The sequence below is a fragment of the Nicotiana sylvestris genome, chromosome 8 (genome assembly GCF_000393655.2).
Source record: "Nicotiana sylvestris chromosome 8, ASM39365v2, whole genome shotgun sequence".
Taxonomy (NCBI): Eukaryota; Viridiplantae; Streptophyta; class Magnoliopsida; order Solanales; family Solanaceae; genus Nicotiana; species Nicotiana sylvestris.
This window is the reverse complement of record NC_091064.1, coordinates 6,120,270-6,145,385: the sequence shown is the minus strand read 5'-3', so window position 1 is coordinate 6,145,385 and position 25,116 is coordinate 6,120,270. Positions and strand designations below refer to the sequence as shown.

At 34.5% G+C, this 25,116-nt stretch overlaps 3 protein-coding genes across 8 annotated transcripts; 2 read left to right on the top strand and 1 right to left on the bottom strand.

Annotated features, from left to right (window-relative positions):
* Positions 1–420: 420 nt before the first annotated feature.
* LOC104245936 (protein LHCP TRANSLOCATION DEFECT) lies at positions 421–3,636 on the top strand. The gene is made up of 2 exons (XM_009801649.2): positions 421–761; positions 3,138–3,636. The coding sequence occupies exons 1-2, from the start codon at positions 483–485 to the stop codon at positions 3,393–3,395; spliced, it is 537 nt and encodes a 178-aa protein (XP_009799951.1). The 5' UTR covers positions 421–482; the 3' UTR covers positions 3,396–3,636.
* Positions 3,637–8,233: 4,597 nt separating this feature from the next.
* On the top strand, positions 8,234–21,277 carry LOC104245934 (septum-promoting GTP-binding protein 1-like). 4 transcript variants are annotated; one of them, XM_009801643.2, is made up of 7 exons: positions 8,234–8,924; positions 9,642–9,762; positions 9,880–9,976; positions 10,114–10,153; positions 11,721–11,804; positions 15,062–15,203; positions 15,692–15,829. In XM_009801643.2, exons 1-7 carry the CDS (start codon positions 8,628–8,630, stop codon positions 15,808–15,810), a joined length of 900 nt encoding a protein of 299 aa, XP_009799945.1. In that variant the 5' UTR covers positions 8,234–8,627; the 3' UTR covers positions 15,811–15,829. The 4 variants fall into 4 exon arrangements, with proteins under 4 accessions (XP_009799945.1, XP_070008895.1, XP_009799947.1 ...); XM_009801645.2 differs by lacking the exon at positions 15,692–15,829 and adding an exon at positions 21,077–21,277 and having other exon boundaries at positions 8,236–8,924; XM_070152794.1 differs by lacking the exons at positions 15,062–15,203; positions 15,692–15,829 and adding an exon at positions 14,053–14,396.
* LOC104245935 (FHA domain-containing protein DDL) lies at positions 16,565–24,568 on the bottom strand. Of its 3 annotated transcripts, none has more exons than XM_009801646.2 (11): positions 24,423–24,568; positions 22,681–23,745; positions 21,802–21,830; positions 20,503–20,569; positions 20,196–20,253; positions 19,215–19,307; positions 17,846–17,960; positions 17,714–17,761; positions 17,576–17,621; positions 17,408–17,478; positions 16,565–16,946 (listed from the first exon to the last, which is right to left on the bottom strand). In XM_009801646.2, exons 2-11 carry the CDS (start codon positions 23,701–23,703, stop codon positions 16,910–16,912), a joined length of 1,587 nt encoding a protein of 528 aa, XP_009799948.1. In that variant the 5' UTR covers positions 23,704–23,745; positions 24,423–24,568; the 3' UTR covers positions 16,565–16,909. The 3 variants fall into 3 exon arrangements, 2 of the variants coding, with proteins under 2 accessions (XP_009799948.1, XP_009799949.1); XM_009801647.2 differs by lacking the exon at positions 24,423–24,568 and adding an exon at positions 24,188–24,340; XR_011401401.1 differs by having other exon boundaries at positions 16,928–16,946; positions 17,700–17,761.
* Positions 24,569–25,116: the final 548 nt, after the last annotated feature.

Below are 25,116 nucleotides of genomic sequence, written 5' to 3'. Positions count from 1 at the left end.
CAAGGTGTTTTTAGAAGAAAAAAAAATGTTTTTTTTCGTAGCAAAAACATCAAATAAACACTACTTCAAAACTAAGGGAAAAAAAACTTCACCTTTTTTTTTTTTTAATAATTCCAAACTCTAACGCCTAATTATATGGAAGTAAAAAATAAAAAAGAGGTGGTTTTGGGAAGCTTGCTCTCTTTCACATTAATATTGAGAATTTGAAAAGAAAAAAAAAAAGATTAAAAACCAATAAGGAAATAAAGTTAAACAAAAAAGGTGGTCTGGGAAGCTTGCTCTCTTACACATAATATCAGAGCCAGGTTTCGATCCTGGGACCTGTGGGTTATGGGCCCACCACGCTTCCGCTGCGCCACTCTGATTTTGATGCTAGTCCATTGCAGTCTATTTTTATTATTCAAATGTTATCCCAACAGCGATAGCCATAGTGATAAGGTAGTTGATTTGAGCTACCTTTTTTCAGAAATTCTTCTCTAACAATGGCCTCAATTCCTTGTACTCTCCAACTAAAATTCTCCTCCTCAACTCCCAATTTTTCATCTTCTTCTTCTACTTCATGTCCACCAATTAGATTGAATTCTTGCTTTGTGGGTGTTTCAAAACTGAAAAGAATAGGATGGTGTAGCAGACCAAATGGACTTGGACCAAGTTGTGGTTCAAGAACTACTTGCTGGTTTAACTTCCGTCAAAATGCTGAAACTGCTGGCGTTTATGGTAGTCAATCTCGTGACGACTTTGACCGCGACGATGTTGAGCAGGTTTGTTTTCTATTTCTTTCTTCTGCTCTAAATGTTACTGTGCTCTTTTTCATAGTACCGGTTTTCTACTGGTTATTGTTATTGCGTTTCATCTATTTTCTAATTCTTATGATGTTGTTATTATTATTATGATTTCTGTTACTGGCACTGATATATTGTCTCTTTCCGTCTTCTTGAGCCGAGGTCTATCACAAATAACCTCTCTATGCTCTCAGGGTAGGGGTATAATCTGCGTACACACTAACCTCCTCAAACCCCACTTGTGTGATTTAACTGGGTTGTTGTTGTTGCTGTAGTTTGACTTAGATGGAGTTTAGACAGAAGGAAAAACTTTTGAAATTTTTAATAGCTATGACATTTGTATGAATAACATGCCATTAAGGGTAATAGGAGGTCATAAGTTCGAGCCGTGGAAATAAACTCTTGTAGAAATACAAGGTAAAACTGCGTACGATAGGCCCTTGTGGTCCGGCCCTTTTAAGGGTAAGATGAAAAATTTTAACGGTAAATTGTTTCAACTATACTAAATTGTCCTTCTTTCTGGAATGGATTATAAGGATATAGTGACACCTAAATTGGAACAAAGAGAGCCAATAAGTTCACATTGAGTCATATACGTAGGAACAGAGGAGGATCCGGAATTTTAACTTTATGTGTTTAATACTATTTAAAGTTCTTAGTATTGAACTGATTATACTTTTATAATTATGCGTTCAAGATCTAATATTTGTTAAAATTTTGTTGTTTTTCACATATGCTAAAGATATTAGGTTCCATTCAGCACGTAGCACTAAGGATGCATCTGCCACTATATAGGAGCATGTTCGAATTCAAGATCTAGAGTTAGTGAATTCAAGCGTTAGACTATGTTGTTCTATTATATAAAGTTCTGAATTTTTTTAATCAAAATGTACTATGAACCGAATGCAGTATGTGAAATTGCACCCACTGGCAGTCTGGCAATAACGTAGATTCCACTATGTTTTGAGGCAATTGCAGAGGAAATAAAAAAACAGATATGTTATAATATGCTCATTATCTTAGTTTATGATTCCATTATAGGACTTATATATATTCTTGCATAACTAGCTGACATCTTATCATGACTAAAAAGTTTGATTGTATAATCCTAATGAGGAGGCTGACTATGGATCTGTTAGACTGTTTCCTTGAACCTTTCAATTCATAGATGTAAATCTCGGGCCTACGAATGGGAATATTTCCCAAACTCACACAGAAAAAAGAAAGTGAGCGAGACCAAAAGAAAAGCAGAAGTGACTTGGAACTAGAAGAAATGAAGCGGCTTAAACAAATCTTTTTTGTCGAGAACCTCAGACCAAAAGATCGAATAGTGATTAATACATAATCGATCGAACACCACTTTCCTGGATTTAGCTAATGTTCTATTTGTTTTCTAGGGCACTTGTCAGTGCTAAAGTAATACTTTTGGACACATCTTATAGTCCATCAGTATCGATGAGCAACCATCTAAAAGGAATGATGAAGAAAGGATACTTGTTTCGGTAAAGTCGTGAGCTTTATCAGTAAGAAAGCTACATTAGTTACGGTGAATGATCACTCAACAGAATCCAATTGACAAAAGCATTGTGTGACAAAAACTTTCCCCTTTTAACAATGATCCAAAATATTATGTGCATATTAGTATGTTACTGAATCTAATTAGTAAAACTTAAATTGGAGTAAAAAGAAACATTGATCGGCATAATCCAACATTTTAATTTTAATAGCATGGGAACTTTAGTAGATGAGTCCTTCAACCCTTTGATCAATGTGTATAGTCTATATATAGAAGTAGTTTGGTTTGCAGAGATCTGCTGATTCACGCGAGAATGTTCAGATATGACATATAGTTCTGTATTTTGGTTTGCAGAGATCTGCTGATTCACACGAGAATGTTCAGATATGACATATAGTTCTGTCAATCCTCATTTTTTATGCTAACTAAACGAAAGTACTTTAACATATGACATAGTGAGAAATTTCTTTGGTTGGAGGTATTTCTCTGAAAGTAGTATGTGCTGCTCATGTACTTATGAATGCCAAAGTTGCAGCTTTATTTTGTGCATAATATACAAACAGGCCCTCAACTGGCAAGTATGCCCTCCAACTTTGGGTGTGCCCAAGTAGGCAACTCAACTTATCTCCACTTTGCCAGTTGAACGCTCCAACTTACAAAATGATCATCTAGACATCTCCAAAATTTATGTATTACGTCAGCATTTGTGTTTACGTGTTCAACTTTATACAAGTTGAGCTGCCTACTTGTGCATTATTTTGTGCGAGGAGCGCTAGTTTCATAATAGTAAGCTATTTATCATGGAAACAACTCGCTGAATTACTTATTACTTTCTGCAGTACTTCAACTATATGGGCATGCTTGCAGTTGAGGGTACTTATGATAAGATGGAGGCTCTTTTGAGCCAAAACATACACCCGGTCGATATTTTACTGCTCATGGCTGCCACTGAAGGCGACTTGCCAAAAATTGAAGAGCTACTGAGAGCCGGAGCAGATTACACAGTCAAGGATGCAGACGGACGTACTGCCCTTGATAGGGCTGCTAGCGATGAAATCAAGGACTTTATCCTTAACTTTAAGGTCCAGAAGGCGTGAAGGAGGGCCGGCCTGTTGAGGCGTATCAAGTTTTGTTGTGAGCCATTAGTTTTGTTCATCTTCTTGTTTAATGCCATTATTTAGATTAACACCCTTTTACCATCTCTTATTTCTTATGTAAGCTCTGCTATTTGCTGTTATGAGCTGTAATTCATGCTTCAGAATTGTACTTAGCGAAACGTTTGTCCAAGTATTTATGTTTGCTTAATTTGCTGGTGAATTATTAGTTTCTTGTTTCCTACGTTTTCATCAGAAAAACAACAGTTTTCCATCTTTTCTCTTACTGCTATTCGCATTCGCAAGGTTTGTTCGAGTGGAAATTCGAATTAATTGTTGGTACTCGAATTTATAGGCTTTGTAGAATCCTAGAGGAATTCTGTCATAATCCCTGCAGCACCGAAATTGAGAGGCTTAAATTCCTTAAGGACAGTGACTACAAATCAGGCCTAATTATTTCGTCCCAGATTCTGTTATTTTTTCTAACATTTTCTACCTTATCAAGGTACAAGTAAGGTCTGCGTACATCCTACCCTCCTCAGACCTCACTTGTGAGATTACACTGGGCTTCTTGTTGTTGTTGTTGCCATGGTTCTTGTTCATAGTTGGAGAAACAATAATGTGATCATAAGCAACAACAATAACAACTACGCCTCAATAACGAACAAGTTGGGTTCGATTATTTGATCATAAGCACATTTCATTTATATACTATCAAGTTAATGAATGTTAAAAGACTAATGCACGTGCACTAAGTTCCCACTATGTGCGGGGTCCGGAAAAGGACGGGATCATAAGGGTCTATTGCACGCAGTCTTACCTTGCATTTCTGCAAGAGGCTGTTCCATAATGAAGCAACTTTACCAGTTACGCTAATGCTTCCCTTCGTTAAAAAGACTAATGCAGAAACACAATATTTACCTTGTACTGGAAAATTGAGTATCTCCTATGCTGAGTCTTGGATTTTTCTTGTTCTTTTGGGATTATTTATTGATTTTCCAAACTAGTTAAAGTATGGAAAGCTCAAACAAGAGATAACCAGGAAAAGATTTAAATGTAAAGAACTTTTACTCTACAATTGTAATCTAACCGGTTATAACATATTACAATTTTTGGGGGGTTAAATTAATAGTGTAATTATTTAGAGTTACATTGACTTAATTCTATAGATACTTTTTGATATGAATGCAGCACGAGGTCACTGCGCTTAACTAATTTGGAGTATGTTCTCCTCATTTCTTATCAGAAAAATTATACTGTATAGTCGTTCTCAAAATAATAACCGAATTTTTTTTCATATATATATATATATTATGTACAAATTTTATCACTTTTTTGGCTACCGAATATAAATAATTTCTGGCGCGAGCTAAAAGTAATAACACCCCTTTCTTATCGGCCCCACAAAAAGCCCACAGCTTTGTATATTTTTAATTTTAGATCCACTTGTTTTTTCTTTTGAATAGTTTTGATTAATTCAGACGTTTTACAGAGTTTTAAAATCATTAAAATGTTGGAGTATAAAAAAGAAAAATACACTCCTAAGTCCTAAGGGGCCTATGAAGGTCTAAAAAATCATGATTGTTAAATTAATTATTACAAAATTCAGTTGTATTCACTCGCAATCATACTTGTGGCGTTTTCTTCCTGATCGCATCTTCTACCTAAATGCTTTTCTCTAAACTAGTCCTAGATACGCTTTTTGCGCGTGTGCCTGTCTCAATGTTAAAACCTGTGTTTAAGTTATAAAATAATTTTAAAAAAAATATGTTCTAAAAAATAATTTAATACAATTTTTTCCAATATAAGATCTATTAAAAGTTATTAAAAACAGAGGAAAAGATCCAATGAGAGCACAAAAAAATAGTAGAAGAGATAACTTGACAAAAGATTGAATCATACCCTCTAATGCAAAAAGGCGATTATGCAGTCAAGTTCACAATCAAGAACATCAAAATAAAGATGCATGGGTTGAATATGTGCATGCAAAATTCAACTACTAATATGTGAAAGTAAAATTCAACTACTAATACAAATACATGAATGCAAAATTTAACTACTAATATAAATAAAATTTACTCAAAAAAAAAAAAGAGAACCTGGAACCTTTAATTTTATAGTTGCTGGTTCAACAAAACAAAGTTTTATAATGATGAAAAGGTGCAATTATAACTTCTTTTATAGAAGTACCTATATGTATATAATGGTTTATAAATTTATTCAAAAAACTCTAATAAAAAAAAGTTCACAAAGAGCTCGTTTTCATCTGATATATTTTATAAAAGTTAGTGTCAAACATTTATACTAAAACTTTCCTAGTATGTGTATGTGAATTAGTTAAATTTTGTTTACTAAAAGAATTTTCCAAGTGTGAAAAAAATTAATACTTCTAAATTTGAATATAGTTGAAAGTATCAAAATTTTCATAGTGTATGCGAATTAGTGAAAATTTTATTAACTAAAAAAACCGAAACCTTCCTATTGTGTGCGAATTAAACAAAATTTTATTAACTAAAAAAAGGCCCTCCTAAATTTAAAAGTAAAAAATTTAATAATACTCATAAATATTAATGGAGTTGGACGGAAACTTTCCTATTATGCAGTGAATGATAATCTTTCCTACAACGTGTACTTGAAATTCTATAACCAAAAAATATATATTAAAGGAGTAATAAAATGACAATTCATATATAGTAGGGAATTAATTAAATGACTATTTCTAAATAATAGGGAATTATTTAAATGACTATTCTTAAATAATAGGGAATTATTTAAATGAGTATTCTTAAACATTAAGAAAATAGTAAATGACTATTTTGTCAAGTGTGAACTCTATTTTAAAAGGATAAAAAAGACGAACGAAATTTCGCTAAGAACCTTCGTGCTTTTAATATAATATAGGTAAAATATCCAAGTAGTTTATGCATGGGAATATTTTTCTTTGTTTAATATTAAGTGCCATTTGTCCAAATCCTGAACTAGATCACTTTTGTATTAAAATGATTTATAATTTGGGGGGGGGGGGGCTAAATTATATATGCGCCATGTTCTTTTCCAAGTTAATTAATGACATTATTAACAAGCATAAAAAAACACAAAACATAATAAGAATTACACTAGTGACTAAAGAAAAAGAATGGGCAATGATTTACTTTGATCTAAACGAACTTTATTAATTTCTAGTTAAATATATAAAAGGAGCTTCAACTTTATTTCCAAAATCCTTCTAAATACAAAATTACCTGATCTAGATCTGCCAATTAAATTTTAAGATGCTCCTCCATACTTTCGTGGAAGCGGTCACTAATATTTGTATTATAGTAGACTGTTTATATTATACTCTTTAGGGTGCGGGTCTTTTCCGAGCCCTGCGTGAATTCAGAATACTTTGTGCATCGAACTGTCCTTTAAATTCTGTGTTCAATATCCGTTCTAGAGCCCGAGTAATTTGAATTCGCGTGTAAGCTCTCTCAAAGGAAGAAACACTCCCATTTAGAAAATTTCAATTTCTAAGACCTAAACCCGAAGAGCGGATATAAGAATTTTTTTCCTTTTTTTTCGAAAAATTTGCATTTTTTTTCGAAATCAGTATGGCCATAAAATTTTGCAATTTTTACTTGAAGATAAATTTTAGAATTTTTCAAAATCCAAAAAACTATTTTTCAAAATTTTCATTCAGATCAAACACAAATTCAAAAACAACCCGAAATTATATTTATGTCCAAACACAACTCTAATTTTTAAATATCATTTTCATTTGAATTAATTTTTTTTAAAAAAATTTACTATTCTTATGTCCAAACGCCCACTCAATTTCTAAGACCTAAACCCGAAATCACTAACTAAGAGCCAGAGATACTATCCATCTCACCACAAACCTTATCGATATGAACCAAAACTGCAATTGTGTTCCAGTCTAGGAGACACCTTCCGCACGAGATGCTTATGCCTTTACTGTGCATCTTATCCAATTACTCATTGAATTTACCATAGTACCCTTAGTTGAAGAAAATGTCTTTTGGAGGTACATTCAAAATGATCCTTTAAATATATTTGTGAGTTATCCTTTAAATTTATCAAAAATGAGTATTTTCATTTCAGTTGAATATTTAATGAATTTTGATTATTAGATTTACAAAAATTATAAAAGATTAATATAAAATAGCATTTTGAGGTGCAATTTTGCTACATCTAGTGCTTGGTGCAACTTTTTTAGGTACAATTTCTAGTACATATTTTTTTTCTATTTCTGGTGTCTGTTGCAGTTTTTGATGTTTCGATTTCGAGAATTTGACGGGACTTTTCTACTGTATCTGGTTAAATCTTTTTTCTCGCATAGTTTTCCTAAATTTAACAATTAGAGTTTCTTAAATATTTAAAAGAAACAAAAAATGCTTATTTTTGGTAAAACTAGAAGACCAAAACTACACAAGAATATATTAAAATGGATCATTTCGACTCTACTACCGGATATTTTTTGTCATATAAATTATGTTATTTTTGATTGACAGAGTTACTCGATATCTGTACTGATAGGAAATAACAAATACCTTTAAAATTTATTGAGTTACATACAAACTGACTCGAATTTTACGATTATAAAAAAAAAATGAAACACAAGAAATATTATAGTTTTTCTTATTTTGCTTCCTAAGTAATACGCATTAATTAAATGAGAGAAAGAAAAGAGTACAAATTTTAGTGAGAATTATACGAAATAAACCAAAATACCCAAGTAACGTTTAAACCAAAAAGCCGGCAAGTAGGACTTTTTCGTCATTTTAATAAATATATATACCACCGGTCAACTGTCCAACACACGAACTTCGAAACAACGAATGCACCTTCCCATACTTTGGTTTTGTCGTAAACGTTCTTCAAAAGACACCCCCACCCCCCACCCCCACCACCCACCCACCCCCCCAAAAAAAGGCCAAAAATAAGCACGAGAATCTTGAAAACCAAAGCTCCCATATACACTTCTTCCTCCTCAAAATATTCATGAGAAATTCACCAGAAAAATGACTGACCCGACTAATTCAGATTCGTGTTGTAAGTCATGATCATGATTGGAAATACCAACAAAAAGATTCGATTCTGACTTCGTAGAACCGGTGCTGTTGTTGCCTGTGTTGCACGTAGAACCGTCCCCTACTCCCCCATCCATTTAAGAGGAGCGCTCCGTATCAGAATTTTCTTTCCTTTTCAGGCTCGACTCGAAACGTCTGGTTAAAGATGTGTCATCATCAGCTTTGCCGGAAAGTTGTTCAAGTTAACACTATAAAGTGGAAAATAGTTGAAAAAGTTTCTATTTTTAGAAAGTTTTTAAGGTTCATTTGGGAAAGAATTATGGTTTGTTCAACTGGAAATTCAGTAAGGTACAGAAGATTGTCTTCAAAATTTTCTGAGGAATTATTAGCTGTGGAGTCATCAAATGAAACATTAATTAGTGGATATGATAGTGATTCAGATTTAGTTGCATTGAAGATTAGTATTTTGGGTGATTGCCAGATTGGGAAAACAAGTTTTGTGGTAAGTTTTATGATTAATTTACTTGTCTGGGTTCGACTTTCGAGTCGTAAAATCAGCCACCGATACTTACATCAACGTAGGTTGCTTTATCACAACCCTTTGGAGTGCCTTTTTCCCGTACCGTGCTTAAACACGGGGTGCTTCGTCCCCTTTTAATCTCTTCTTCTATAACTTGTTTTCGTTAATCGTTTGGTATTTAAGTTTATGAATTCTGAATTCCAATCATTTTAATAAAATTTTTAAGATAAATATAGGATTTGAACCAAAGCTATTGGTTGGTCTTGATCGCAATCTCAAGACAAGCTTCACTCCTGCCTATCAGGGGCGGAGCTAGAGTGCTGGAAGTAGGTTCCACCGAATTCAGTAGCTTAACTATGTAGTTGAATATGTATAAATTATTAATTTAGAATCAGTATCTTCAAGCGTTAAATTTTGAACTCATAAACTTGAAATCCTAGGTCCGCCTCTATTGCCAATAAGGTCTTACTACTTTATAGAGACATGTGTTTTTTGTAAACATTCGCGCTGACTTGGTCGCTGCGACCCCTTTTTCCGATGTTTAAGGGGGCTCGAACCTGAAACCGCTGGTTAAGAATGGAGGGATCTCTTACCTTCCACCATATCCTTATATAGTTCTTTTATAACTTGTTTTATTCTTGATATATATGGAAACTAATGATTTTCTTTTTTTTTTTATTTTGGAAAAAATTATTTTAGATAAAGTATGTGGGAGATGAACAAGAAAAGAGGTGTTTGGAGATGAAGGGATTGAATTTAATGGATAAAACATTAATTGTACGTGGTGCAAGAATTTCTTTTAGAATATGGGATGTAGGAGGTATATGTCCATTAATTTTAATTCATTTTTCATTTTATTTTCCTTTAGGCCAAATTTAAGTTGGTAATTATTATTCCTAATTGATTTATTTGATTAATATTTTTTTTTTGGATATAGGTAACCATAATTCATATGATCAAATTCCAATTGCTTGTAAAAATTCAGTTGCAATTCTCTTCATGTTTGATCTCACTAGTAGAAGTACTTTAAACAAGTATGCTTTTCATCTTAATTTCTCAATTATTTCCCATAATAGTCTTTTAAAAAGCAGGGAATAACACGGTTTTCACTCTTTTTCCTTAATTAAATATATATAATAATAAAAACTTTTTTCCTTTTTTGTAATTGCAGTGTCATAGATTGGTACAGTGAAGCAAGAAAGTGGAATCAGGTGCGAAACTTTGCTTTTATTTTACATTACTGTTGTTTTCTTTAATTAATAGGAGAAAGACTTTGGGCTCATGAATTTATTCTCTTTTCTTAGTGTGATGAATAAAGCTAGGAAAAATGGGACCTGGTACGAATGTTGTCGGAGGTAGCAGGTACCTAGTGAAATAGTCGAGGTGTACGTAAACTGGTCAGGAGTTAAAAAACTAGAAAAATTAAGATGACCTGATAATTGTACAGGTGGGAGGTAGCAGACATTTAGTAGAATAGTTGAGGTGTGCGCAAACTGGCAGAATACTCCTGTCATAAGAAAAAAAACTAGGAAAATAGGATCTGATAATTATGTTGGTGGGAGATAGTAGGTACCCAGATAAAATAGTTGAGATGCGCGCAAATTAGTACGGACACCACCGTCGTAAAAAAAAGGCTAGGAGAATTAAGATCTAGTAATGGTGCTGGTGGAAGATAGCAGGTATTCGTTGAAATAGTCGAGATGTGCGCAAGCTGACCGGACACCACTATCATAAGAAGAAAAAAAATAGGAAAATGGGATTCAGTGTAATGGTGGGAGATAGCAGGTACCCGATTAAAATAGTCGAGATACGCACAAATTAATCCGAATACTACCGTCATTAAAAAAAACTAGAAAAATTAGGAACCGGTAATTATGCTAGTAAGAGGTAGTATGTATCTGTGGAATAGTCGAAGTATGTGCAAGCTAGCCGAAACCCATTGTCATAAAAGAAAAACCCGGATAAATATGATATGTTAACTGTATTGATGGAAGATAATAGGTCCTCGAATAAAATAGTCGAGATATGCACAAATTAGTCCGAACATCACCATCGTACAAAAAAAAAAGAGGAAAAATGGGAGGATGTCCACAAAACAATGAAATAATAACAAGAATATAAATACAGTAGTTGAGACTTCAATGACAGATTAAAAAAGGCTAGAATGGCCTGAAAGAATAAGGGCAGTGGTTGTAACTACTTTCATTCTTTTAGAGGAAAAAAGTAGAAAATTTAATGGCAATAATTATAGAACTACTTCAAAGCCTCATTTATATTATCAAAAATTGATATGTAGTAGACTTGAAATTTTTAAATAAAAAAGGGACAGTCCGGTGCATAAAATATTCGGTGTTTATGCAGGATTCGTGAAAGGGCTATACCCCAAGGGTTTGATGTAAACAACTTATCTTTAAAAATAAAATTAAAAAGTCAGCTCGGTACACTAAGCTCTTGCTATGTGTGGGGTCTGGGGAAGGGCCGGACCATAAGAGTTTATTGTATGCAGTCTTACCTTGCATTTCTGTAAGAGATTGTTTCCACGATTTGAACTCGTGACCTTCTGGTCACATGGCAGCAACTTTACCAGATGCACCAAGGCTCCCCTTCATAGACAGCCTAGCTTAATACAAGTATTAGTGGCTACTTTTATGGCTCGAATCCGAAGATAACTTTACCGTAACGCCAAAGCTCCCCTCAGGATTTTTAAATAGTTGAGGTTTAATTTGTTAAATATCTAATCCTTTTTTATTTGTTTTGTTTGTGATGGGGAAAATGCAGACTGCTATTCCAATACTAATTGGGACCAAGTTTGATGATTTTGTCCAGCTTCCACTAGATATTCAATGGTCTGTTGTCACGCAGGTACCACTTCCATAAATGTTGCACTTGACAAAGTCATTCCTCATATTACTTTTTAATTTTTGGGCTGACGGTATGTTGTTTGAATTCTCTAAAAATGTCATGGGGTGTGTCGGATCCTTCAAAAATAATTTATTCTTGGAGGATCTGACACGGCTGTTGCAAAAACTTTTGAGAGTTCATACAAAAAAAAATTAATGATTTTTTGTTCTTTAAAATGACTAATATATTGAACCTCAGTCCTTTTTATGCCGTTTTAAGTTTTTGACGCACTCATTAAGATCATCATTTAATGACATTATGAGATATTCACTTGTAATAATTCTAATCTTATAATTAAATTCTAGTTTATAATTTCAGTATAACTTATTCTAAATCAAATGATCCATAAATGATTTGTAAGAGTGGAATTGAAAGAAAAAGAATTAATGATTTTTGGTTCTTTAAAATGACTAATATATTGGACTTCCTTTTCTTTTTCTTTTTTTTTACCAAAGTAAGATAAAAGGTGCAGGTAGTAGCTATAGCTTTTGGTAAAAATTTATTTGCATTCGATGTTTACACCAGATTATAATAATTTATTATGATTAAATCGTAAATAATTATAATTTAGTGATAAAAATATATATGAAGATATGTGTCATATATTTATTGGTTCGTTGCGATAAAAACCTTTCTCTAAATTAAGAAAATAGTTTTAAATGGGCAACTCTTTTACCACTTTAAACTTTATTTCCAGAAAATCATGCATTATTTGGGGGTGAAAGTGTCGTACTCATCTTGTGATCAATCAAAACAAAGAAAAAAAGATAAAGGCAGAAAGAAAAAGTTCTTTTGACGTGTGAAACTATCAAAGAACAAGTTCATTTAATGTTCTTTTCTTCACTATACCAAATTAAAAAAAAAAAGGAAATTATTAAGAATTGTGGTGGGGAAAGGAACCTTAGAACAAACAGTTAAGTTGTCTCCGTATGACCTATAAGTCAGGGGTTCGAGTCATGAAATCAGCCACTAATGTTTGTATCAAGGTAGGCTGTCTGCATTACTCTCATTTGGGGTGCAGCCCTTCCGAAAGGTGGATGTAGCATAACACCGATATATTCAATTGAACCATACCTTTTGACGTAGAATATAAATTTATGTGTAAAAATTTACTAAAATTGCTATAACGAGTAGATTTGAACCTATAATTTTAGAAATATGATGGGTTCAATACTAGAAATCACCTATGTTCCCAGATCCTTCGTGAACGCCGGATACTTTGTGTATCGGGCTACCTTTTTATTAAGAATTGTGGTGGGAAAGATGTGATCTCTTTACTCTAATTAAAGCTCTCGGGTTTGAGTTATGAGTCCGTAATTTTTTTTTTTTGGAAGAGAGTATTTTCTTCTTTAATAAGCTTTACGTGATGCGAATTTGAATAAATCGATGTCCTAATACAGCTACCAAATACCGAATGAAAAATTAAAAAGATACTCCTTTTGTCTCATATTATGTGTCGTGTTTCTCTTTTACACATCCCTTAAGGAATATTAATTAGGAAAGGGATTGAACTATTCTACCCTTATTTATGGGGAGAAATTCAAAAATAGCCAGATTTACAACTGGTCGTTCAAAAATAGCCCAGTTTCAAAAGTAATCGAAATTTAGCCACTTTTCATGTAAAGATAAATCTGAGCGAAATCACTGTTCAAAACCCCGAAAATACGCCAGTATATTATGCTGGAGTTCCAGCATAAGTATATTTGAACTCCAGCATATTATACTGGAGTTCCAGGATAAGTATGTTGGAACTCCAGCATAATATGATGGAGTTCCAGCATAAGTACACTAGAACTCCATTATAATCTACTGGAGTTCCAGCAAGTATATCGGTCCAGCATAATATACTAGAGTTTGGAGCACTGGTGCTCCAGTCTCCAGTATATTATACTGGAACCAGCAAAGTATATTGGTCCAGCATAATATGCTGGAGTTCATACACAGGTGCACCGAACTCCAGTATATTATGCTGGACCGGTCTCTGTTGCAGCAAAATAGTGGCTATTTTTTATTGACTTGGTAAACGTTGGCTATTTTTGAATGACCAGTCCGAAAACTGGTTATACCGTTTTATTTTTACTTATTTATGTCATAAGATATAATCTCTCTTTATTGAAATTTATTCTATTTATGTGTTATCTCTATCTTCAAGAACAATTATTACTAAGGGTAAAAAATATCCGCTTTATCTTGAACTTCTTAAAAAAAGGCAGCCTGGTTCACTAAGCTTCTGTTATGCTCCGGGGAAGGATCGGACCACAAGGGTCTATTGTATGCAGCCTTATCCTACATTTTTGCAAGAGGCTGTTTTTACGGCTTGAACCCGTGATCTTCTGATCATATGTCAATAACTTTATCAGTTACTTCGAGACAATTATTTTTAGTAACTACGAATGTTAATACGAGACGGAGGGTGTAATAATATCTTCTTTACTCTTTCTGTCCCTCTCTATCTTTCTGTCTCTTTCTCTTTAAACGTCAACGTAGAAAAGTAAAGAATGACCAAACCAAAACAAGTGAGTAAAGTCTAGAAATGAAAAGACAAACGTCAAATATTTTTCTTTCCTTCCTTTCCACGTTGGCGTGATAGATAAGCACAAACTGAAAAAGATTAGGATAACACTTGCATTTATTAACAAAGCAATTATTATATCACTTTACTATTCAACACCAAGATGAGAATTAAAAACCTCTCAATCTGTATAGGATTTAAGTTACATTCACTTATTAGTACTTTACCAACTAGGGTTGTAGCAGAGTGATAAGTACTCTTTCATTTTTAACTAAAGGTCTCGAATTCGAATCCTTATAGAGTTGCTTTTGTTAGAGAGTGTTTTATCCCCCCCCCAAAACCCCCAATGTGAGATTTTCCGGCGCGAATCTGGATTTAATCGTGCCTCAATAAGAATATCGGACAACGGATGGAAAACCCAAAAAAAATTATTAGTACTTCTTTAGGTTCATAATAAGTGACTTAACAGTGGCTGCTTTTATAGATCGAACTCGTGACCTATAAATCATACAGAGACAAATTTACAATTTTACCGTTGCTCCAAGGTTCCCCTTCTAACAATTTAACCTATAACCTAAAATTATTTTTGGCTTCGCCCTTGATTACAAGGTGTAGTTTAGCATGTAATAACTACTTATGAATAAAGTTTATGGTAATCTAAATTTTGGAATGTTTATTAAGAAACTTAAATGGTGTTAATTTGCAGGCAAGGGCATATGCAAAAGCAATGAAAGCAAGTCTCTTCTTCTCAAGTGCAACTCATAATATCAATGTGAATAAGATCTTCAAATTCATTATGGCCAAGCTCTTTAACTTGCCTTGGACTGTCCAAAGAAATCTTACCATTGGTGAGCCCATTATTGACTTCTAGAAATTCAGACAGACACTAGTTCTATAGAATTTACCTTTCACCTCGATCGTCCTTAATATCTTTCGGTATCATATAACATTGCCGGTTTTATAGTTATTTTATAGGACTTATCTTTCACCTCTACCTTTCCAAATACCATTAGGTTATATGTAAATAGTGATGTCATCCTCAACCAAAATCCCTTTCTTTGCCTAGAAAAAATCAAGGGAGAAAAAACAAGAGGGAAAAATGGAAAGAAATAGTGAATACTTTTTAGCCTTTTATATGTCATTTCTAATTTTTACTTAGGGAAATTCTTCCCTTTTTTTCATACTAGTTGTGGATACATATTTGTTGGGTTGAAAGGTAGAAGGTAATATCTTAGAAAAACACAAAGAAAAGTTTAATGAAATTCAAATTTAAACAGTAACAAGGCAAAATGATTATTTTAAACCAGTCAACTAAATTGTTCTGGATCACTTTCAGCAACATTGAGGTTTCTACCCATCAAGAACCTGCACCTACATTCTTATTCGAGCCCGAGCAATGGGACCGCCTCTTTGGTAGAAAGCGTTTTACCTCCAACGTGGGACTTCTCACCATAAATCAGAATTAGTCAAACCCCAAAGCAAATACCAATGAGAACAGAAAACATCGAATACAAGTCGTTTAGTCCAAAAGATAGTATTTCTGGGGCAAAATTCAAAAATAGCCAGATTTACAAGTGGTGATTGAAAAATAATTACAGTTTCAAAAGTAATAAAAATTTAGTTACTTTTCATGTAAAGATAAATTTTAATGAAAATACTGTTTAAAATTCGGAAAATATTCCAGCATAATATAATGGAGTTTAAATTTTTTACATGTGAACTTCCAGCATAATATTCTGGAGTTCTTGCATAATATGCTGGAAGTTCATAACTTTCCATGTGTTGGAGTTCCAGCATAATATGTTAGAAGTTCATACACAGGTGCACCAATCTCTAGTATATTATGCTGAAACTTTCCGTATTGCAGCAAAATAATAGCTATTTTTCAGTTACTTTACAAACGCTTGCTATTTTTCAATTACCAATCCGAAAACTAGCTTGCCCGTACTATTTTCACGTATTTCTGCCTCTTCCTCCCTCTCTTTCTCTCACTCTCTCTCTCTCACACACACCATTTAGCATTTTCTTAACCATTTCTCGACTAGTGTCCTCCCAATTTTCCTTTTCCTTCTCAAATTTGGCAATACTGGTTGCTTTAGCTGTTTTTAGTAAGATATCAGAAAAAAAGACTAAAATATGCTATTTTCACGATAGATCAAAGTTAATCGACTACCCAAATTCATTAGATTCAATTGCTATAACAAAGAAATGGAAGAAGACAAAGAGAAACATTCAATAATTAGAACAAATGTGTGTGCACATTCACAAGTTAAGACCTAATGAACAATACATATCCCATATATAGGGGACAAAGAGCTTATAAACAAACTGGAGGATAAATCACTGATGCATAAACCAAAATTTTCATTAGCAGTGAAAAACTTTGCAAGCAATGCCCAAATCTCTAGACCACATTACACGATTTCGGCTAAGCACTTACAACGGCTATCCTGCTAGTAACTTGGTACAGCAAATATTTGATCTTCTGATAAAGCTTCCGACGTCAAAGCCAATCAATGCAAATGACACCTCTGTCGACCATTTTAGACTCTCATCATGCTGAATTCTCGTGAAGCAGCACATATTCTCGGCTGCAAATTTTCCAGTCAAAGTATTAATGCAAAATGTCCCAAGGGAGTATCTAAAAAAATCCACTTAAAATCACCTTTTAGATGCAGCATAATTCAGAACAAACAAGTGCAAGCTCCTAAAGGCAAAGCGAATGTAAATGAAATAATAACAGAAAACAAAAGCTAATTCAAACTACTATAATCAACTCAAAGATCATGTTATGTTGTGCGAGAAATTGCATGTACGATAAAATTAGCAATTGGAGTAGATGATCTTGATAGGAATTGTAGATATGAAATGAAGCAAGCAAAAACAGGGATTCTACATTAAAACCACAAAAATAAGGGGGGGAAAAAGAAGGGGAAAAAAAAACTAAAAGTATAGCTCATGGAATAGTCTTTTCAAACTATCATAATTTTCATAAGATAAAAAAGATACTGTAAATTCAAGCGAATTGGTACAGTTAATGAAAGCAACTTACCTACTATTACCAAACTTAAGTGTATCCTTTTCTAATAGCTCATAGTATCTCTGGGGCTCAATCCGATTTTCCTGCACACAAGTTAATGTCATCAAAACATAGGGAAACCAATCATAGCCTCTACACAACCTAGACACGAAGAGACCAGAAATGCAGATCATGACTCACATTAATGAAAGTGCCATTAGTGCTTCCAAGATCCATTACGTACGGCCTACAGACCAATTAAACAGCGATTGTAAGTAAGGTATATATAAAGATACATGTCACAAACTTGTACCAAACAACTGACCGCTATAGTCGCACCTTACTTGCTTCGATGAAGTACCATCAGGATTGTCCTTCTCAACTTGCCTATAAAGCAAATAACCAAAAAAATTAAAATCAAATAAACTGTCAAATCTTGAAGCTGAACTAGTACTTGAGATTATATTGTACCTGTACTGGAGGACAGCATGTTGCTTGCTGCAAGATGGGTGATCCGTAGGAATGTCTGCAACCCTCCGTTCTCTCCCAAAAAGATAACAACTTTGGCGATGAACATACAGAGGCTCTATAACATATGGAAAACACATTAGATAGATCATTTTCCATTACCATTAAAGATGAAAATGAGATGGGAGTGAAGGACGGTAACCCAATGGAGGGATATTCAGACAGATTAAAGGAACATAAGATATCACGAATAACCGAGAATTGCACCCAAAAAATAATATAAGAGATACTCCCTCCATTTGAAATGTCATGGATTCCATCTTGATCGTGCCAAAATCCACTTTAACAATTTAAATTAAAAGTTCAAAGACACCCACCCTCCCTCTAACATCCATATAGCAAAAGCCGTGTGTTTTTCCGGCTCAATGAAACATGTACAGCCAACATTTATAGGGTCAATTAGACATACCTCTCCTGCAGTTACCAAGTGACTTCGTCACACTCTCATCTAGTTTAAGAAATGAGAAACTACCCCTCTACTTTAACATGTGGCTCGAGTTTAGCAAAGCTTTTTATGGAGTCATAATGACTAAGGCATTGGCATTTTCTGAGTTTTTTTCTCTACCCTTGTTTCTAAAGGAATGGAAAATTGTAGGATCGCAGGAAGTCACGACCTTAGACATATTACAGAATTAGATAAAATGCATGAATCAGCTGAAAAATGCAAAAAACCCTACAAAATAAGACATCAGAGTAATTGAGTCAAATTATTCTCAAAATGAATACCATCCTATGCGACTCGTAGCAAATACAGGTTTCTGGAATTTTACAAGCTAAGAGGAGGACCATTTTGTTTTTTTAAACTGCTGGGAATCTTAGGGAGTTCTGCCATATTTCATTTTTAAAGGCAAGCAACAGATAGGACATTAAACTTGAACTAAGTTTACCACTTGAATTACAGGCAGTATCAGGTGTAATGGATGCCATCCGCGGATTATGATTTCTACTAACCACATTACAACAAACAAAGACATATCAGTAGGCAGATGTGACTGATACGTACAGCGTCCCCCAAAATAAAAGGATGCACGCGTACTTGGTAGGTGCAAATGATACATATAATGCATCTCAAGAAGCAGGTTGTCCCAACACTATGATTAAATAAATAAAAAGGAATACAATGTGCTAATTACTGGCAGATCGACACTACAATTTAAGAAGGCACATAGAATACGTTCATTAAATTTTGAGAACTACAAGTCATACTAGAATAAAATAACGAGAAAATAAATGAAGCCACATATGGAGCAATTCAAAAGAAACATACACTAGGATGAAAGAATGAATAAATAGAAGGATCCAGCAAATGTACCATTGAGGACTTCACCACCCTTAAAAACATACAAGCGCCATCTTATGTCCGGTTTTCTAGCATCTGGTGGCTCATTAAAGAGAAGCGTTATACCTGGCATGAAACAGCACACAATGAGGTAAGGCGGATATAATACAGAGGCTTATTCTCTTTGTTATATGACAAACACAAGACCAAGATATGCTCTCTCTGTCCCCTCATGCTAGAACATAGGGCAAAGTCTCCTATCGTCGACAAGTTCTTCATTTTCTTCTCAACCATTTCTTTTTAAAGATATCCACAGCATACATTAACAGTTCACATCTTGTTACCAGAAATATGGACAATCATTAAACTGTATTAGTTTGTGAGGCGATCAAGCTCGGAATGTTAGAAGCTGAGAAGGCCTAGAGCAACACAAGCTCGAGAGCCTCACGGACTCACTTGATCCAGTTTCATCTACGCCTCAAAATCTAACTTTGGGTTTCAGCAATTTGTTGGCAGCAAGGTATACATCAAGGTTATACAGTTTAGTTCCAAATTCCATCATTGCTCAAACTTAAGATAAGATACTTGAGATTCTGGACGGATTTTCTCTCAAAAACAATTTGTATGGTTGAGTATGCCCAAAAAATCATGTTCTGAACACAACCCGCCTCGCCAGGCAGCAAATAATGACTTTGTGGAACATAAAAGAACTTTGCTTATGAAAAATGAGCAGATCAAAATAATTACCGTTCAGTCCAGAACATGTTCTGCCAAAGCAACGAAGCCAATTAAGGTGGAGTGGTTTTAGCAGTAGTAATAATAGAATGATGAACTGGAAGTTTTTTATAAAATTACAGAATAAGCTTGACGGGCTGATTACCCAAAATCCACTGAAAGTTTGAAGTGTACTAACTCTCGGGAGAGACAGACAATATAACTTACAAAGAAGCGACTGCAATTAAGAATGTAAACTTTTTCATCAAGTGTAATCTTTACGCAACTTGAGTCACTGACCTCTTACTCGATTAGTTTCTGCTGCAAGCTTTCCAGAGAGCTCAAACGAAGGCTTGTCCTGGATATCATAGCACCAAACAATTATGTTAGTACTATCAAATAATAAAGCTACAAATTAGAAGGTACTGAAGATCCACACATCTGCATAATAACAATCAGATACAGTGGGAATAAACACAGATCATCCTCACACCAACACCAAGTAGGACAAAGCCTTTTTCTTTTGTAATTTAAAACAAAAACAAAGGAAACCTCGGGTCTAAATAAATGAAATGCAACTCAAGGTAATGTGGAAAATAAATAATACTTTATTTTTAGACTCCAAAGCCTCCTCGGCCGCCTGCATTTTAGATAAGGAGTCATCATCACCATTCCTGCCCAAGCAAAGGAATACTTATCAGCAATTCAAGCCTATATACTTTTCATAAAAATTCAAGTCTATATGCAAGCACATCAGGAGAGAAAAATCAGATATTTACGCATTAGCAAGCTTTGCACCAACTAAAAGAGAGATTCAAAATTTAGCAATAAGCAGCAGCATCCATACAACACATGTTGTTCCGCTAAACACAGTATTTTAAGCAAATGTTAGTATCAATATCCATATACGCCCATGGAGTAAATTAATAAATCAAAAAGTAATGAGAATCAGTTTCAAAGAAAAAGTTATGAGTACTGAGCTTAGAGCTTAGTGCCTAATATATGTTTACATAATAACCAGATACCACTGTGTATCAGCAGTACAACAGGAAAACACAGGACCCTGAGATTTACTGCCCAAATTTCCATTGTTTAACAGCCTAGTACATATATTTAAACTCCTTTTCATTAGGACTCATGTTAAGCTTTCTACAATGTAACATTCCTCATTGCATTGTCAGGTGGTTAACCGGCTGTCGAGGGTGGTCCTTAATTTGCTTGGGATGCAATGGGTGATGCCGGGCACAGTGAAGGACGTGTTGCATAGCTGGGTTCACAGGAGGCAGAAGAGAAGTCCAAGGGCATGGTGTGTTGCCCCATTAGCAATCATGTGGGTTATTTAGAATGAGAGAAATAGGAGGGCATTTGAAGGGGTGGAACAAGATTTTGTAAAATTACAAAATAGCCTACTGTTTGTTTCTTTTTGGTGTACTCATGAGTTCCCTATTTGTATAGAGGATTGAATCTCTTTTGTTGAGAACCATATTTGGTGTAGGTTCTCTTCTTTTGGTATATGGCTTGTATACGGGGTTTCTCCCAATTGTTAATAAAATATTTACCTTATCAAAAAAATGTAATATTCCAGTATGTTTGGAATATCTGTAATGATGATGCTAATATATGCACGATTCACCAGGACTCAAAAGTTAAATTCATTAGAGAATGCAAATTTATCTAAGATGTAATTGTGATGCTTTCTCCTCCAGACTGACCTTGCAGACACACAAACAATTAAATTAACCTTTTTTCTATTAGAACAGATGTAATTGTAGCCAAGCTAACTCCTTGATGTTCAAGCACAATTTAATCTACTCACAAAAGAGACAGGAGGGAGCAAGTCTAAATCATATTGCTCAAATAAGCATGAGAATGATGGCAATTTACTCCGGCAAATTCAGCAACTCACCTGTGTTCACCTCTCCTTGAGTTTGTCACCTGTAAAACATCCGCACCCAATAAGAGCTTTGTATTATAGCATTCAGTTAACAAGCAATTGATATTAGCATAGAAAACTGCATGGAAATGCAAAAGTCCCGACAGAAGTAAACAAAAAACTACAACTTTAAAACTAAAGCAAAGTGTAAATTATTCAACTATCGATGCAGCAATTATATGATAAATCTCTCCTGAAGTTGTATAGGAGATCTTTACTGTGTAGGCCTCGATAAAGTTGTAAGAAATTAGAGATGCGTTATTGCAATTTAAATCTACAAACTTTCTTTGCTATTTTGTTCAGGGATGCAATTACAGGTTTTAACAGATCTCATCCGAGTTGAATGAACTTGCCTGACCATAAAATTAATAGGTCAAAACTCTACTACTATCGTTGTTCTGCAAATTGTAAGAAGAGCATCTTATGCAAGGATTTCCCTAAGAATCAACCACAAAAATAGGGAAAATGACTGTTTTTTACGTACTCGAGGGGGAAAAAAAGGAAGAGGGGGGGTGGAGGGGGGGGGCGCTAAAAATCGTTGTTCTGGAGTAAACATTCTGCTAGAACCTTGAAAAGATTAAGTACGGAAAGAAGATTAATGGATATCAACCATATTTTCTTGATTTACATCTTTCATTATTAATGTTACCATTCTTAAAGAAACATCTTTCATTATTACCCTGCTTCCCCAGTATACAACGGAAAATAAATAAAAGGAAAGGAAAACTCGGTGGTGAATTTGTCAAGGAGCATTATAAGTTTTAAGGTTTGTCATAGGCAGGTGAAATGCAGACATCATTTGTTTCAAATAATGCTAAAGGTCACTTAATGTGATCGAATATCACCAGACACCTCATCGTGTGCTCTACTATCTGCTGCTGCAGGTGATCTCGATCTGTGTCGACTCCTATGCTGACGTTCTGAAGGTGAAGCTGACCGATCATTTCTTGACTTAGAAGATCCATTCTCCAGTGCATCCTTTCCTGATCTTTTCTCTCTCCTTTCATTTTGCACCATTCTGTCAGAGTCCCTTTCCCTGTGTGTAGCCCTATCACTAGCTCTACCATGATTTTTCTCAGGCTCCCGCTCCCTTGACTTTTCTTCAGTTTCTCGTTCTGCTCTCCTTAGCCTTTTTGTTCGTGGTGAGGGTGAGCGGGATTCAGGGACTATTCTTTCAGAATCCTTCTCCCTATGTGTAGCCCTATCACTAGGTCTACCATGATTTTTCTCATCCCGCTCCCTCGACTTTTCTTCAGTCTCTCGTTCTACTCTCCTTAGTCTTTTTGTTCGTGGTGAGGGCGCGCGAGATTCAGGCACCATTCTGTCGGAACCCTTTTCATTATGTGCAGCTTTATCGCTAGCTCTACCATGATTTTTCTCAGGCTCCCGCTCCCTCGATTTTTCTTCAGTCCCTCGTTCTGCTCTCCTTAGCCTTTTTGTTCGCGGTGAGGGTGAGCGTGAGCGAGATTCAGGAGACTGCAACTTGGCACGTCTAGGAGACCTGGCTCGGCCTGAAGACTTCTCAACCTGTAATAACCTCGAATCAGGAGACCTTGACTTAGCTCGTTTGGGAGACTTTGTGCGACTTGAGGGTTTCTCTCTGATTGGGGAGTGAGATGCAGGGGAGATTGATTTTCTGCGTTTTGGGGATCTATTGCGACTAGAAGGCCTCTCCCTTTCAGGTGAAAGAGGAACAGGAGATCTTGACCTTGGACATCTCGGGGACCTATTACGGCTAGAAGGCTTCTCTGCTCCAGCTGATTTTGCAGCATGCGAACTCCTTTTCCGAGCAGGTGAGCTATCCCTGCGTGAAGGGCTCCTCTTACGAGGAGATCCACGACCCCTAGCAGGTGATCTAGAGTCACTGCGCCCCATTATGGAGGTCAAGTTGACGGATAAATCTTCTAAGGCAAAAAACTACAAGAAAAAAAATATAGGATTAATCCCCCCAGAAACACCATAAGCAAAACCAAATCAAAATTATTCGACAAAAGGTATGAAATTCATCACTCTTTTAGACATCTTGTCCATTTCAAGCAAATAAATGACAAAATCACCACTTCTTTAACAATATTAAAGATTTTGAAAGAACTAACACATACACAAATATATTCTGCACAATATGCTTTCACATCCTTCTGTGTCAATACTCTTCGTTTCCAACTCCACTAGTTATATTATTGAAGGTAACTTTCACTAGTTTCAAGCTTCAAACTTTATACTTTGTTTCGATATTTCCATTAGAAGCTACATTTTCTTAAAAAAATGTTCTATCACTGATAAAACAGACAAGCCAAATTAACATTTTAAGCTTCATATCCAGTTAAACAGTAATTTAGAGGTAATTTCACACATTAACCTTGTTCTGCTAGTTGAAAAATTGCAACTTCAGGGCCTGAAAAATGATCAAATGGCAAACATACGCTGTTACAGCGCAGCATTTACTGATCCGAACGAAAAAAAAGTTCCAATTTGAGCTTCGACAGAACGAACCATAAGTATATAGTTCAAGAAATACGCAATTTGCATCGAATATAAGAAACATTACAGCAATTCGAAGTCAGCAAAAAAGAAACTTAGAAATGGAGTTTTACCCAAAGCTGAGGATTAGGGTTTGCCGCCCATTGGAAGTTGGAAACCGGAGAAAACAGAGGAGCAAACGATAGTGATGAGAGTCGGATCTTCGGGTTTTTGGGCTTCTGGGCTAGTTTATTCAGAAAAATATTGGGCTTTTTACAGTTGGTTAGGGAGAAGTGCACGGGAGAAATCCAAAAATAGCCAGCTCTACAACGAGATTTTTACATGCTTGGTCCTTTTTTAAAAATTATTATCATAAATGATAGTAGACTTTGTTTATTTTAAAAACAACACTTTTTTTTATTTTTTTAGCACTTTTATTTTGATAACTCCATTAACTAGGGGATCACTCTACATTAATACACTTTTTACTACATTTTTTTTTCTCTCTCTCTTCTATAACTTCTTTTTTCTCTTCCATAAATAACACTTACCCAAATATATCAAAGATTCTAAAAGAAGAATATCTCAAAAATAATTCTCTCTACACAATGAGAATTTTAGTATTTCTTTATTTTTTGAGTTTTAAACTTTTTTCTGTACAATTTTATTTTAACTAAAAATATACATTTAATATATTAAAAGTATATTATATTGTGATAATTTATAATGTAAATATTCCATCAATATGTCATATATATATATATATATATATATATATATATATATATATATATATATATATATATATATATATATATACCACATATA